Source organism: Phyllostomus hastatus, unplaced genomic scaffold (assembly GCF_019186645.2).
Source record: "Phyllostomus hastatus isolate PE091 unplaced genomic scaffold, TTU_PhHast_1.1 phas_contig_40, whole genome shotgun sequence".
Lineage (NCBI taxonomy): Eukaryota > Metazoa > Chordata > Mammalia > Chiroptera > Phyllostomidae > Phyllostomus > Phyllostomus hastatus.
Genome location: NW_025333872.1, coordinates 7,768,535 through 7,782,649, shown reverse-complemented (window position 1 = coordinate 7,782,649; position 14,115 = coordinate 7,768,535). Strand labels below are relative to the sequence as shown.

General features: G+C 50.0%; 2 protein-coding genes across 3 annotated transcripts in view; one reads left to right on the top strand and one right to left on the bottom strand.

Moving 5' to 3' along the window:
- The window catches only part of TMEM63B (transmembrane protein 63B), a 23,635-nt gene extending 20,817 nt beyond the window's left edge, over positions 1-2,818 (bottom strand). The window contains exon 1 of one of the 2 annotated variants that reach the window (XM_045842638.1): positions 2,668-2,818. The gene's annotated coding sequence lies outside the window, so the exon portion shown is untranslated. Of the gene's footprint in view, positions 1-2,050; positions 2,169-2,667 lie in introns of those variants that run through there. The other variant, XM_045842637.1, reaches the window with a different exon arrangement.
- MRPL14 (mitochondrial ribosomal protein L14) lies at positions 2,306-14,115 on the top strand. Its single transcript, XM_045842640.1, has 3 exons — positions 2,306-2,423; positions 11,497-11,588; positions 13,617-14,115. Exons 2-3 carry the CDS (start codon positions 11,518-11,520, stop codon positions 13,981-13,983), a joined length of 438 nt encoding a protein of 145 aa, XP_045698596.1. The 5' UTR covers positions 2,306-2,423; positions 11,497-11,517; the 3' UTR covers positions 13,984-14,115.

Here is a 14,115-nt window from a genome sequence, read left to right as displayed (position 1 = left end):
AGCAAGGCACAAAGCCGGGTGGTTAGGAGCACAAGCTCCAGGTTAAGACAGACCTGGCCTGACCTTGGCAAATTACTTCACCATCCTGTGCCTTGGTTCCTTCATCTGCAAATTGGGATAATAATTCAGATGTGGTGGTTTGAGGATGAAAACAGATAACTTATATAAGGCTTTTAATACAGCTCCAGGTACATAATGGGTTCTAAAAAATTAACTACTGTTAATAATACAGTGTGGAATTAAAAGAAATTGGTTTAGTGGAGGAAAACTGTTAAAAAATCAAAATAAAAGAAAACATAGAATTTAATAGGATAGAGCCCCTCAGCCAGGATGGGCTTCTTGTTTTGACGTAAGGGCTTATATCCCACTTGGGACTCTGCCACTGACAGGCAGGGTACGTTCCTAAACTTTTCAATTATATCCGCTCCATCCGTAGCAGGCCGGGGCGGTGGGAGCATGGGAGGGTGGTGCTACGCGAGAAGGGGTCAGAAGGGGTCAGAAGTTCGGAGGACAGAACTCGTTATTGATCAACTACCAGGCAGGATGCCAGATTCTACCTGTGCGGTCTAGTTTGATCCCCATGATAAATCTTGAAAGGAAGTGATGGTAAACACACTTTTTAATGGAAACTAAGGTTCAGACAGGTTAGGTAACTTGTCAAGGTCACACAGCTAAAGAATGGCAGAGTTGGGATTTGAACCGAGGTCTCCAAGGCTGTTATAATTGGAGGAAACTTGTAGGATGTCCAAAAGGGGGTTCTCAGCTACCCACCACCTGCCTTCTGCCTTGCTACCTCCCCACCCACCCACCGTGATTGAGTTGGGTGAGCCAACAGCAGGCCTCGGCATGTGCCACTTGGGCATGCCAGGGCTTGGACCCTCTGATGCTCTCGAGGACAGTCAAGCTGCCAGCACACCACCACTGGAACCTGGTAGATACTCCCATTCCCCTACTCACAAGGAGGTAGGACTGGGGGGTCCCTCCTCAGGAGAGGTTGGGCACAGCCTCATTTTTCCTAGGCTGCAGACCCAGGGCGAGGATAGAGAATGGTATTAGGCAAAAACCCTAGCCGCCCCCACCCTCCACCCTTCTCTCCGGGGGAAGCGTAGTACTCAGCGGCCAGATCTCCACCTAGGGGACCCAGGAAGGTGGCAGCACAGAGCCCCAAGGGCAGCCGGCCCCTCTGACCTCTCCTCTTCACTTCCCAAGCGTCCTTCTCTTCTGGGACACAAGGCGCCGAAGCTTTGGGACTATCCTCTCTAGGTGGTCAAGAAGGCCAGGAGGGACAAAACGCGCCCCCTCCCCCAAACTGGGCCTTTGCCCCACTCCGGGTTCCGCGCGGAATCCTTTCCCCACCGCACCCTCCAACGCAGGCCCGGGCGCCTCATGAATGAACTGCACTGTGTGGGGCGCAAGGAGAGGACACGACAAGCTCCTGGGGCTCGCCGCCTCCCCAGCCCGCCGATCAGTCCCCAGACCGGCTGGGGGCAGCGGCCAGCCTCGTGCCAGCCAGCACCCGCGAAATATGTCCTTGCCCGAGCTCGAAACACTGCCCCGGGGTCGGCTTCGGGGGTACTCGGCCCCAGGAGCACGAGAAAATAAAAAGAAACCGAGGCCAGCGGACTTGGCGACCCTGGAATCCAAAACTCGGGGGCGGGGGCGGCAGGTTCCCCACAGCGGCGGCAGGTTGACGGGGCACAGCTGGAACCCCGGAGGGCCGCGGAGGGGAGGCGCACCTGGACCCGGCAGGTGGGATAAGAGTGGCTCTAGGGTGGCGGGGGTCTCACCCCTCGGGATCTCCGGAGGGGTGGGGACAGAAGGCGTTGCACCTCTGGACCCCTAGCAAGGGTCGGAAGACTCACATTTGGCTCAAGATGGTGTGGGGCTGGGGACAGCGCGCGACACCAGTAGGTCCCGCGGGCCCGGGCACCTCTGGGTCCCGCAGGAGACAGAAGGGAGGGGACGCGCAGCTGAGTCTGGGGTTTTGTTTTGGGTGGCAGTGGGATCCTCAAAGAAGAGAGAGGGGGTTGGGGAAGGGTCGCATACTCACCCCCAGGCGCAGACTCAGCTCCGGCACCGAGCCCCGGCTTGGGGCGGGGCGGGGCGGGGGGAGGGGGAGGGGGAGTCGCTGGGCGGCTCGAGCGCCAGGCTCCTGCGGCGGCCGCGGCAGTGTCGGGGGCGGGGGAGCAGGAGGAGGGAGGAGGGAGGAGGGAGGAGGGAGGGGGAGGAGGGGGCGGGGCAGCTCAGGCCCCACCCCCACGCCAGCACACGTACAGCGCTCGCGCGCACTCTCCTGTCACGCCCTCCCAGCTGGGGCTGGCGCGCAGGCGCAGGGAAGGAGGCCGCGTGGGGTGCTGGGGGCGGGGGGAGGCGGTGCTGGGCCCGTAGGGCCGTCAGCGGGATATTCCGGAGCGGCGAGAGCGGTATGGAGCGGAGGTGGGGGTGGGGGTATCCCGCTCCCGACTCTTTACTTCCCCTCGTTTCTTGCCGGCAGCAGGGGGGCCCACTTCCCGAGTGGGCGGATAGGGGCACTTCGGGGCACAGGGGCTTGCGGGAGGGGTCCTGACGGAGAGGGGAGGCCTCGGACCGGGACGCTCTTCTCTCCCGCCCGCAAGAGCTGCGGGGCTCATCTGACCCCTGCACCCGGCGCCCCCTGCGGGTGCTCACCTGCCTTCCCTGGGTTTGGGGCCGGCCTGGGCAGCCGCGGGCCGTGGTCAGGCCTTCACTAGGTGCCTCGGTCCGTCGCTCGAGCGCGGCTTCTCGAGTTCGTTGTCTCCTCCTGCCCTCTCCCCCTCCCAGCTTGGGTCTGGAGGTGACTTTGTGACTTGGGAGGCACTTCTGTGGTGTGGAGAGTCCGTCCGCTGCTTTGACTGTCTGGGGATGAGTGCTTCCCCGGCTCCAGGGGGTTCCCTGGTTTCTAATTTCACCCGAGGCTGCGCCTGCCAGGGATTAAGACGGGATAGACAGATAAGATAGAGATAGATAGGTGTGCGCGCGCGTGCGTGAGCATGCACTGTACAGGAGTATATCGACCACACAAATAGGCACAGAGTACCAACTTAGTCATTTAATTTGGGCTTCCTGGAAGGTTCTCTTTCCTTCAAGTTTGAAGTGGGTCGCTTTGGGACAAAAAGTGAAATACTACTTTTCACAGAGGGCAGTAAATGAACTTTGCTAGCCTAAGAGATTGAATGGACTGAATTTAAAAAGAAGTTAACAGAAGGGCCTATGACAGTCATTTTGAGTTACTGAGAAAAGCTGGGAAGTTGGGTGAGGCTAAAACCTGGGCTGCTGGACAGGGGAAGGGTCCTGCCCACCTCAGTGTGCCTGGTGGTGTGGGCTGCTGGCTTTTTAAAGGGTTCATTAGTGGCTTGTGGAATGAAGCTGTAAGTTTTGATTTATTGTAGTTCAAACTGAACTCTCTCCAACTGAGTCCCATTGGTTCGTGGGATATCAGTTTAGTGGATCACAGCCATCATTAAAAGAAAGAACATAGAAGATATCAGATTGCATTGTCCTTGGTAAGGACAGGGCAGGTATTATTTCTTGACACTTGCTTCAGGTATACACACACTTGTGAGTGAATTAAGAGATGTTAGAAAATATTGCTTTCTGTGTGTCACAGAAAAGTTTGCAACATACTGGGTCTTTCTGTATCCTCCTGTTAGTCCTCCTGCCTTCCTCAGCCTGAGGATGCAGGTAGTACACCAGGAATGTACAGTAAAGGACAGAGTGGGGCTCTTTCTTCCGGCCGGAGACTGTCCCAGGAGAAAGTTCACTCTTCACTCATTGGAAATGTGTCCGGTTGAAGAACAGTGTTTCATCGGGGTAGGAAGTAGGCTGGCCTACCTAGGAAGAACAGGAAGGAAGACTGCGTGAAGCTGTCTTTGGTAGACTGCCTGGTGGGAGCTGTCTTTGTAGGTTTGGGTTCTTGGAGTTGTTTTGTTTTGGGTAGGAGTAAACAGTTTAGATGAAAAAGCATCTACTCTAGTTGTTTTTCATTTTTGGATGGAATTGTCCATTTTACCCTCAGAGCTGCTTAGATATCTTAGATATCTATCATATTTCCAATGAAACTTTTTACATATTGAGTTGATTTTATGGTTGTAAAGCTGCTGTGATTCATTGCCAAATAGCACTTGTGATGCGTATCTGGAAAATGGAACTGGAGGCCATAGTTACCTGGTTTTTGGACCTCTGAGGATCACTGAAGGCATTTATATGTTACTATTATTTTTAAAATGCAGTTATGAATCGGAACATGTGGTGGATTCCTGATCTTTTCTCCCAGTGCCCAGTTATGGTCACCACATGTTAACAGGCGGAGAGAAGAAACATTTCAGAGAGCCTGAGTTAAGTGCATTGTGGAATTCATGAAGGAACAGTGGCCAAAATGTTTTATTGTTGCCCTTGAATACAAAAGGGAAAAGTCTTTTCTGGAGTCCATTTTTCAGCAGATATACTCATGGACAATGAACATGATTATCTGGGCTCTCCTCAGCAATTAGAATCTTAGATGATTCAAGAGTTCTTAAAGCCTGTCTTGCCCCACTCCTGTCTGGGGGTTATGACATCTGGACCCACATTAGATGGATTTTCCTATTGTTTAGTTTTTATGGCTCTGTGAGAGCTTATAGGGTCTCAAAAACCAGATTATGATTTAGCTTTTCTTCTAAAGGCTGGTGGTTTGTTCTGGATTGTAGCCCACCCTGGTGCAGTTTTACATGTATGTTAACAATAACAACTAGCATGTAAGAGAGAACTATGGCTCAGATTCCTGAAGTGTTGCTCTGGGTCATGCAATATGCTGTCTTATTAAGAAACGTGTGAGGTTACTTATCACTAGTGGAACAACTCAGAGTGGGAAAGTCTCCCTGTTAGAAACGTAAAAAAAAAAAAAAAAATCATCTGCAGCCCTAGGAAAGAGAGGGAAGCACTTTTCCATGTCTACTTTAAGCTGAAAAGCACTTTTAGGACTGAGTGATCTTAAAGTGAGAACTATAGTGCTGCCCTGAAAAGCAGGGAGTGAGGCCATTCTCCCTGCTGGAGATTTGGGAAACAGACTTACCCTGCAGACCTGGTCCCTACTGGTTAATTCAGACAGGGATTCCCCACTTATGTGAGTGAGGCTAAAGCACATTCTCTTCCACGCCTCTTTGCTCCTTCCAATTACCCTTGCTTGGCAGGAAGTCATTGAGGCCTGGAGAAGTTGATTTCAAGGCCACAGACTAAGCAGTAGAGGGGAGCATGGAGTGGAGGAGATGTGGTTTCTATCAGCAGCATTTCCTGTTTGAGCCCAGGGACAACTCTAGGCTCCAGGGACAATCTAGGCTCCTTTCCTCCACTACCCATCTGCCTGACAGCACCATAAACCTGGCTCTTGCCACTGGCCCACTAGAGGTGGTAACAGGAAGGAAAAATGTACATGATTGAGTAGAACAGGACTTTGCTTTGTGCGCTTTCTCTGAGTTTGACTATACCAATTCCTACAAACTTATTTCTGGACTATAGAGGTCTGCGAATCTGTGAAGTGGGGCTCAAGAGGGACAAAAGCCAGAATAGATACAATCTACACATTGAAAAACCAGTTTGAATAATTGGGAATTGCCAGATATACTTAAGAAAAACAGCTTTAACTACTTTTGTGGCAAGGTAGGGAGAGGTGAATAGACAAACAAATACAGGACAAGAGCCCTGGAAACATTTTTCTTTTGTGAATCAAAAGGAGGAATGGAGCCCTTGTGGCAGGCCTGGCAGAAACAGCTCATCATGCTATTGAGGGGCACTTTGCTCATTGATCGTGACACTGTGAAGATGCTTTGGCATGTGAATCAGGTCAGCTTCAGCATTTGCCCTAGCCTGTGCTGAGTGAGTGCAGATATTTATTGAAAATTTATTGAAAAGACGGTTCTCTAATTCCTGAGTTTTTAAAGACTACGTGATAGCCTTGATAGAGAAAACAAAGTCCTTGCCCTGTGTGTGGGGTGTGTTTTTCCGTGTAATTTATTAGTGGTTGAAGCAGCATCTTAGCTGTGCAGGTATTGTGTGGGTTGTAATAGAAACAGCCTTCTAACCTTGGACAGGTCAACAAGTCGCTTAGTATTTCAGGCTTCATTTCTAGTCTGCAAAATGGTGCTTATACTGTTGAGCCCCCTGAAACCTTCAAAATCCTTAGCTGATTCAATCCCCTGCAGACTCTTGCTCTTTATTATTTGTCTTTTTGTTTTCATGGGAGCTGGGGAATAAAATCATCCAAGAAAGTGATCTGTGTGAAGGTACTTGAGAACTGGAACATGTTACATTTGTGTGAGGTTAAAAAAGATTCCTGAAAGAGGATCATTGGACAACAAAAACAGTCATGGGTTTTTAAGCAACGAATAACAACATGTGCTGGTCCAGAATGATTGGGGTGAAAACTGCAGGAGATGTCAGGGTCCTGGGGTTTCCTTTTCCTGATTCCTTGAAGCTTCTGAGCACCTGCCTTTTCCTGCTGTGACTAAGAATGACATTTACATCCTCAGGCTTGTGGAGTTTGTCCTTTTTGTGGCTGCTTGTTGCATTTGATTTCTCTTAGTGTTTCTTTTCCATACTGTTACTTAGTAGCAGAATCTCCTTTAAGCACTCCTTTGTGATTGTGGACCTTTTTATTTGTTTAGTCTCTTCTACAGAGCCCATTCCTTTTGAAAGGACTTTGAAATTTATGTAACATGCCTTACCTAAAGATGTAAATTGTTCGTATGGAAACAATGTATAATTATATATGGGTCCGTGATACTAAGTACATTTCCGTAAACCTCAGCTCATGTAATGGAACTTCCCCGTTTTCCACAAAGCATCAGAGGTGTAGGCAATTTGTGTTTTCTTCAGCTCAGTCTCTGTGTATTGAAATTAGTTAAAAATGAGCTCTGGATGTGTATGTAGGAGGCTCCCTCAAGTCACTGGGAGCCTGGGAGTTGGGCACAAGAAAGATCACCAGTCCCCCAGCATGGAGCCTTCTGGAGCTGGAGGATGAATTGCAGTTGCAGATTAATTTTATTCGTTTAACAGATACTGAGCTGCATTTGTGTGCCAGGCACTGTTCTGGGTCCTGCAGCACCGTACAGGGCAGGCAGGCAGGCAGGCACAGCCCCTGCCTGCACTGAGCATCATTCCAATGGGACCTGTGGGGTGATGCCAAGTGAAAAACTCACCTATATGTACCTGAAGTGTACGATCTTCCCTGGCCTCCACAATTGAAGGGAGATGTTAAAGTTAAACCAGGGTAGAAAATGAGCATGGCTCTTGGATTGTATGGTAAGTAGTTTATCTCCCTTCTCTTCCCTATCTTTCTCCTTTCTCCCTTCCCCCTTCCCCCTCCTCCCTTCTCCCTTTCCTCCTCTCTCTTCCTTTCCTTCCACCCTTCTTCCCTCTCTCCTTCCCTTCCTTTCTTCCCCTCTCCTCCTTTTACCCAACCCCCTCTCCTCCCCTTCCCTCTTCTGGGGAGGTTGTGATTCATAGTCTAAACCTGGAGGGCAGTACTCAGTGCTGACCGGAAAGTGCCATCAAAAGCCATCCCTGGCACTGGAGTCTTCTGAACACCTGGCCCTGCCTGAGTGAGAGTGTTGTAGAGGAGGAAGTATCACTGGGTTTACTTTTTATGACAACATAAAATTCAGTGTTGAAACAAAATATCATATATAGACTACATCTGAAGTGAATCAGGGCCTGTGTCTGTGGATGGATTTATGTTGGGAAATAACATCAGGGCCAAAGTTGCTTTGAAGTAAATTGCTGCTTCCATTATTCCTCCCTGATTCAAACCAGTTATTTAGTTGTGGGATGAGGTGTTTCCACAGTGGGCTGTGCAGGCACCAGGCTGGGGAGATGGTTCCGGGACGGCAAACACAGCATGGGCTGCCCCTCCCACGACCGGCACCTGGTTCCCGGTAAACGGATAAGCGCTCTGCATTGTGCCTGGAGCATGAGTGGGGTTGTTTTGTTGTTGTAGGTCTTGGCTACTTCATTTATTTAATTCAGCAAGTGTTTATTGCACTACTATTCCATGAGGACCTGCTGCAGTCTTTTGCTGGGGTGGTAGTGGTGGGGACAGACTTTTGTTATGAGTAAGGGCTCGATGATGCAGTAAGTGAATCTATTTGGTTCTTGTATGCCTTCAGGTCCATGGGAAAGCTTACTGTTGTCCATTTGACATCTTTTGGGTCTGAAACTCACCTTTAGGCCTGCCAAGAGCTTGGGAAAAGTCTTCGAAATCAGGCCCTTTCTTGTGAAAACGCAAGTGCTCCCTGGAGATGGGAATGTGTTACTCTTGTGTTTGAGGACAGTACCAACAATCCTCGCCCTTTGAGTCTGTGCTTCCTGAATTCCTGCAAGGAGTTTGCTTGCCAGATGATCAGGATTCCTGTTTTTTGTTTTTTGGGGGGTTTTTTCTTTCTGAGTTTGAGATAGTGAGTACCAAGAACTAGAATGTTAAGGGATATCAGCTTTATTTCAAAAAAAGTATATAAATTTATTCAGTGTTTGCGTTTGGATTGTGGAAGTTGGAGCAGTGAGAGTTCCTGCGGCACGGGATAGCCCAGATGTCCTCGGTGCCAGCGGGGAGGGTAGCATCTGGTGCTGCACTTTTACACAAGGCTTCATAGAGGAGCTGCGCTCACAGCCTGCCGACCTGGCTGGGCAGAGGTGGGCGCAGGCCCGGGGGCTGGTAAGCGTGGCATGGGGAGGGGCCTGGGCCTGGGCCTGGGCCTGGGCGTGTGCTCAGACTGCCCCGAAGAGTTTAGGGAGGTGCCTCGGATGGCGGGGTTTGTTATACCCAAGTTGGGAAAGTTCTGGGAAGCCCCCAGGCGCTTCTGCAGTTCTTGAACAAACAGAAGTGTAATTGAAGAAGCCAGTGGAGAGGTGGGTTGTCTCCTTCTCAGGAGAGGAGGTGTGGTGGTGCTGGGCTCACCTTGAGGGTTCTGTGGAGCTGAGGAGCCCCCTGTCTCTGGGGGGCAGAGCAAGGGCCCGCTGGTATCGGATGGAAACGCTTGGCTGAGACTGCAGGTAACTGCGGCCTGGACCAGAAGGACTGCTTTTCAGAGCTGTGGTTTTTGTCTGTTTTGTTTTGTTTTGTTTTTAAAGCCGATGTCTAATTATTGCTCAGAGGATGGAGCTCTTCTTGTCACAGACACTATAGATTGTCTTCAATACTTGAATTGGGTTAAAGTGAATCATTTTCACCCGATGTTTGTCTACATCTCAGTTGATTCTGTAGGCATTGAGTTGGGTATGAGTAAAATGTGCCTGTGATGTCACTATTCTTGTTGGAATGAGGATGATTTAACAGTTGGAAAAGTATTAATATTTAAGTTGAAGTTACCATGTTAACTCTGTTAAGAGCATAGGTTCAGGAAGCTGTTGCTTGGGTTCACGTTGCAGCTTTGTTACTCCTGGCTGTGTGACCCTGGACACGTGATCTAACATCTCAGAGCCTCATTTCTTCATGTACAAACTGGGGCGAATGATAGTGCCCATCGCAGAGGGTTTGTGAGGGTTAATTGAGATGATAATGTAAAGCATTTAGTCTGGTGCCTGATACATTATAACTACTCAATAACTGTTCATAAAGGAAACAGAAAAAAGACCAGATTACCCTTATCTGGGTTCTTACCTGGAGCTCCCTGTGTGACATGAGTTTTGGATGGCATAGTGAGGCTGGAGGGTGTGGTAAAAAGGAGCTTGGACAGAAGCTGGGTCCGCTTCTGGTTCTGGTTCTGCTTTTGGCTACTTGTGGGACTTTATGTAAGTCACTTCATGTCTCTGGATGTCAGTTTCCTAATCGGTGAAGTGAGATGTGACTAGTGCCGATGTGACAGTGGTGATGACGAAGAAGAAGAAGACAGCTAACAGGTACTGAGTTCCGGGCACCATGCCCTGTGCTTTGCATGGCTTATCTCCTCATCGTGTTGTGAGGGAGTCTTGCAGTATGTGTCACAGAGTTCCTTTGCCGGGGGTGCCTTGCTGTACAGGTGAGGCTTGCCTCACCTGACAGTCCTCAGCCCTGTGTGTCAGGTGTTAGTAGTTCTGTGTTTGCTGACTTCTTTTGCAGTGAATTTTCTAATCGTAACTACATTTTGGCCAATGCTTACTGTGTTGTCATAAAGAAAACACTGGAAAGTAAACTTCTGATTTGAGGCTAAATTACAGTTAAAAGGCATTTCTGAAGTGTGTTTCTAGATATTCCTGTGGAAGTAAATAGTGAGTTTTCCCCCCCTCTTGTGAAATAAAACCTTATCTGAGGTGCTGTGAACTTGGACAAGGCACAGCTACATGTAAACACCGTGGTGGTAGAGAGAGGCCTTTCTCGGCAGAGCTCCTGAATGAGGCCCTCTGCGGCCAGGCGGTCTGAGGGAAGAGCAGGCGTGTTTTGCAGCAGGAAATAGTAGTTGTTTGAAGGTTTTTCTTAAACAGGCCCCTAGCTGATGCCCAGGTGTTGCAGGAAACTGAGGATTCTTATGTTTGTTGGTTCTAGGGAGCCACCGGGTTGAGGTTCTGCAAGCTGGAGTCATCAGTGTTGGGTTGGTGTTTGCTTTTATATCTCTGACCTGCCCTCCCGACCCCCCTTTTTAGCTGCAGTACGGGGTGGTAGTTTGGGAAACTGACCCAAATAGAAGCCTTGGTCAGGGACTTGGCAGGGCACCCTTTGGCTCTACTCTGCTAGCCTTGAGCTGTCCAGGTGTTCTGGACACCTGGGCAGCTCTGGTTTTTACATTTGGGAGAAAGGTGATGTGGTGACAGACAGCCTGGGCAGGTGCTCAGATAATCTGCTTTCAGGGAGTAAAAGTGCTAGTCTCAGGAGGCCATGGGGGTCAGCAAGGGCAATGGTGTGCAGATTTTCTCTGCGAAGGACTTGGAAGGCGGTCCCTGCTGTGGACTGTACCAGAGGATCGGTGCTTCCCCTCTGCCTGTGGAGGTGATGTGATGATGACAGCATTCTCTGAGCTGTTGTATTCCGTATAGCGAGACCTGCTGTGGGTCATTCCAGTTCTTTGACCCCAGTTAGAATATGAATCAGCAGCCCTGGCCAGCATGGCTCAGTGGATTGCAGGTTCAATTCCTGGTCAGGGCACACGCCTGGGTTGTCGGTTTAGTCTCCAGTTGGGGAGTGCATGCGAGAGGCTACCAGTTAATGTTTCTCTCTCACATTGATGTTTCTCTCCCTCTTTTTCTCCCACCTTTACCCTCTCTCTAAAAATCAATAAGTATGTCCTCAGATGAGGATTTGAAAAAAAAGAATATGGATCAGCAAAATTGTAGCTGGAGTTCCAGCTAATCGTCTTCATGTCTTTTAACCACTGAGATTCGTACTTAGTGACTAACGGTCTTGTGCCAGAAATGCCGTCTCCCACACAAGTCCGCAGCAGTGTTTTATTTAAGAAACAGCAACAACGACAACAAAAACTGGCTCTGAGTAAGGACACTGACTCAGAAATAAATCCTTTTCCCTTTCTTTTTCTGCAGGATTTTCCCTCTTGGTACCCAATGGCTTTCTTTACTGGGCTCTGGGGTCCTGTCGCCCATGTAAGCAGAGCACTCAGCCAGCGCTGTTTCAGGTAACTTTTCCCATTAAGTTCTTTGAGCTGCATCTTTTGAGTAAGTCTCCAGTTGGGTCTGGGTATTATGGCAACTAGAACAGAAGTGGAAACTCCGGGAGGTGGGCTTGGGGTCAAGGAAGCTGGAAGAATCCGACTGGGCTGGGGCTTGGTCGGTCAGGTGAGGGGCATGGACAAGGACGTGCCGATGCTGTTAGCGGGAGAGGCAACAGCATGGGGTAAAAGATGAAACTTTTCAGTCCTTGCCAGACTTAGAGAGAATCTGGTATCTGTTGACCTTATCATTCCTCCAGTGCATAGAACCTTCCCTTTTAGAAATGGAGTCATTTTGTAAAAGTTACATGCTTATTATCAACAACTCAAGCATGATGGAAATGTGGCAGCCTCCCCTCCTGTTAGACGCCGGGCCAGGGGGAGGACACAGGCTGCGTTCCCGTTGGCGAACGTGCCTTTTGGCCCCATTCATGCGCTCATTTCGCAAGTGTTCGCTGAGCACTGTGCCTGGGTTGCCCATAGAGAGATGAATAAGAATTGCTTCCTGCCCTGAAAGACTTCTCACAGTTGGCCATGGGGGCAAACTTGGGAACAAATAACTCTAAGAAAATGTGACAAGTGTAAGAATAGAAGTTTGTGTGTTACTGTGGAAGGCCTGAGGCCAGAGCTGCTAAGGGAGCCGGAGGAGGAAAGGAGAGTGGAGGTGGCCTTCCCAGAAGGGAAGGGGAGCAGGCCTGTCCAGGCCTCCAGGGAGGGCAGAGAGGCACGGTGCTTGGAGAGCTCCAGGGCTTCATGGCCACTGGGTCACGGAGTGGGTGTGTAGTGGTAGGAGATGGTGGACCTCAGAAGGCAGGTGACTTGGGGCCAGGCTGTTGGCAGTATAGACAACGGGGAGCCATTGAACAGTTCTGAGCAGGGGAGTGGCTTCAGTTTTATATTCTATTAAGAGCTTTTGGTTGGCAGAGTGAAATGTACTTGTTACCAGTTAGGACACAAATGTAATAATCTTGGTGTAAGAGAGTGAGTTGCCAAATTCAGGAAGTGTTGGTGGGGTGGAGGGAGAGGACAGAGATGCTTAGGAGGTAGTATCAGCAGGACTTGACGGCAGTGGATGTCGATGGAGAGAGAGGAGAATGGCTTGGGTGCTGGAGTTTCTGGAGAAGCCATGGTCTTGATGGGAAATGTAGCCGCAGGAGGAGGATTGCAAGGGGAGGCGACAGGTCAGTGTGGGACCTCCTGAGTTTGCAGTATCTGTAGGACACGTGAGTTCAGAGTGGAAATACAGGACTAGAATACAGGAGACAAATGGGCAAGGCGATGGAACTGACTAGTTGGAAGCAATAGGAACAGATAAAACTGCCCAGAGCAGGCACGTGGAGTGAAAGAAGAGGGCCTGGGGTCACCCTGGAGAACATTCAGTGCTTAAGGTGCTACCAGCAGAAACTAGAAATCCCACTGTCACCGGATTGCTTAATAATAGCCTGTCTGCCTTTAATAGGTGCCCATTAAAAAAAAAATCCTTTCTAGTGGGGAAAAATGCATTAAAACAAAAGATTGTTACCTTGACTTATTTACAGTTTCTGCTGTGTTGTGTCAAGGGACTCCCTTAGCAAACCTGCTCACTCATACCTTCTGGTTCCCAGCAACACATAGATGAGAAAATTTGGGAATCAGTATATCTGGGGGAGCAGGTTTTGCAGGTTAGGCAGTGGGTGAGGCCTGGCCCATAAGGTATTTCCTTAATCCTCAGAGTCCTTTTGGAAGTCAGAGCCTTTAAGTTAAGGCTTCCCTGAAGTGTGTTGTAACAGAAGATTGGGCTCTCTTTAATGCCCGTCCAAGTCCAGACCTTGTCTGTGTGGAAACTTTCTTGGGCACAGAGAAGGCCTCAAGCCCCTGACTCTCTGTTGGAGCCCCGGGTGGTTCTCCGTTCAGCGCCGAGGCTAACGTGCGCACTCTCCCGAGCCTTGCCCTCCCAGAGGCTCTGCACCCTGACCGGGGGAGGTGCAGACCTCAGACGTTTTTCTTTCCCATCAGCACCACGGGGACCCGCAGTGCCATTCAGAAGATGACTCGCGTGCGTGTGGTGGACAACAGTGCCCTGGGGAACACCCCGTACCATCGCCCTCCTCGGTGCATCCACGTGTACAACAAGAGTGGGGTGGGCAAGGTGGGCGACCAGATACTGCTGGCCATCAAGGGACAGAAGAAAAAGGCGCTCATCGTGGGGCATCGCATGCCCGGTCCTCGGATGACCCCCAGGTTTGACTCCAACAACGTGGTCCTCATCGAGGACAATGGGAACCCTGTGGGCACCCGAATTAAGACACCCATCCCCACCAGCCTACGCCAGAGGGAAGGCGAGTTTTCCAAGGTGTTGGCCATTGCTCAGAACTTTGTGTGAACAGAGCCCAGGTCGCTGGCGGCAGTGGGGCTCACGAATGGAGCAGTTCCAAAAACCGCGCTGTTGCTGATGGGGAGCTTGGGACCCGTGGCTGGGGAACAGTGTCCTGTGAGAAATAAACATTTTCATGTA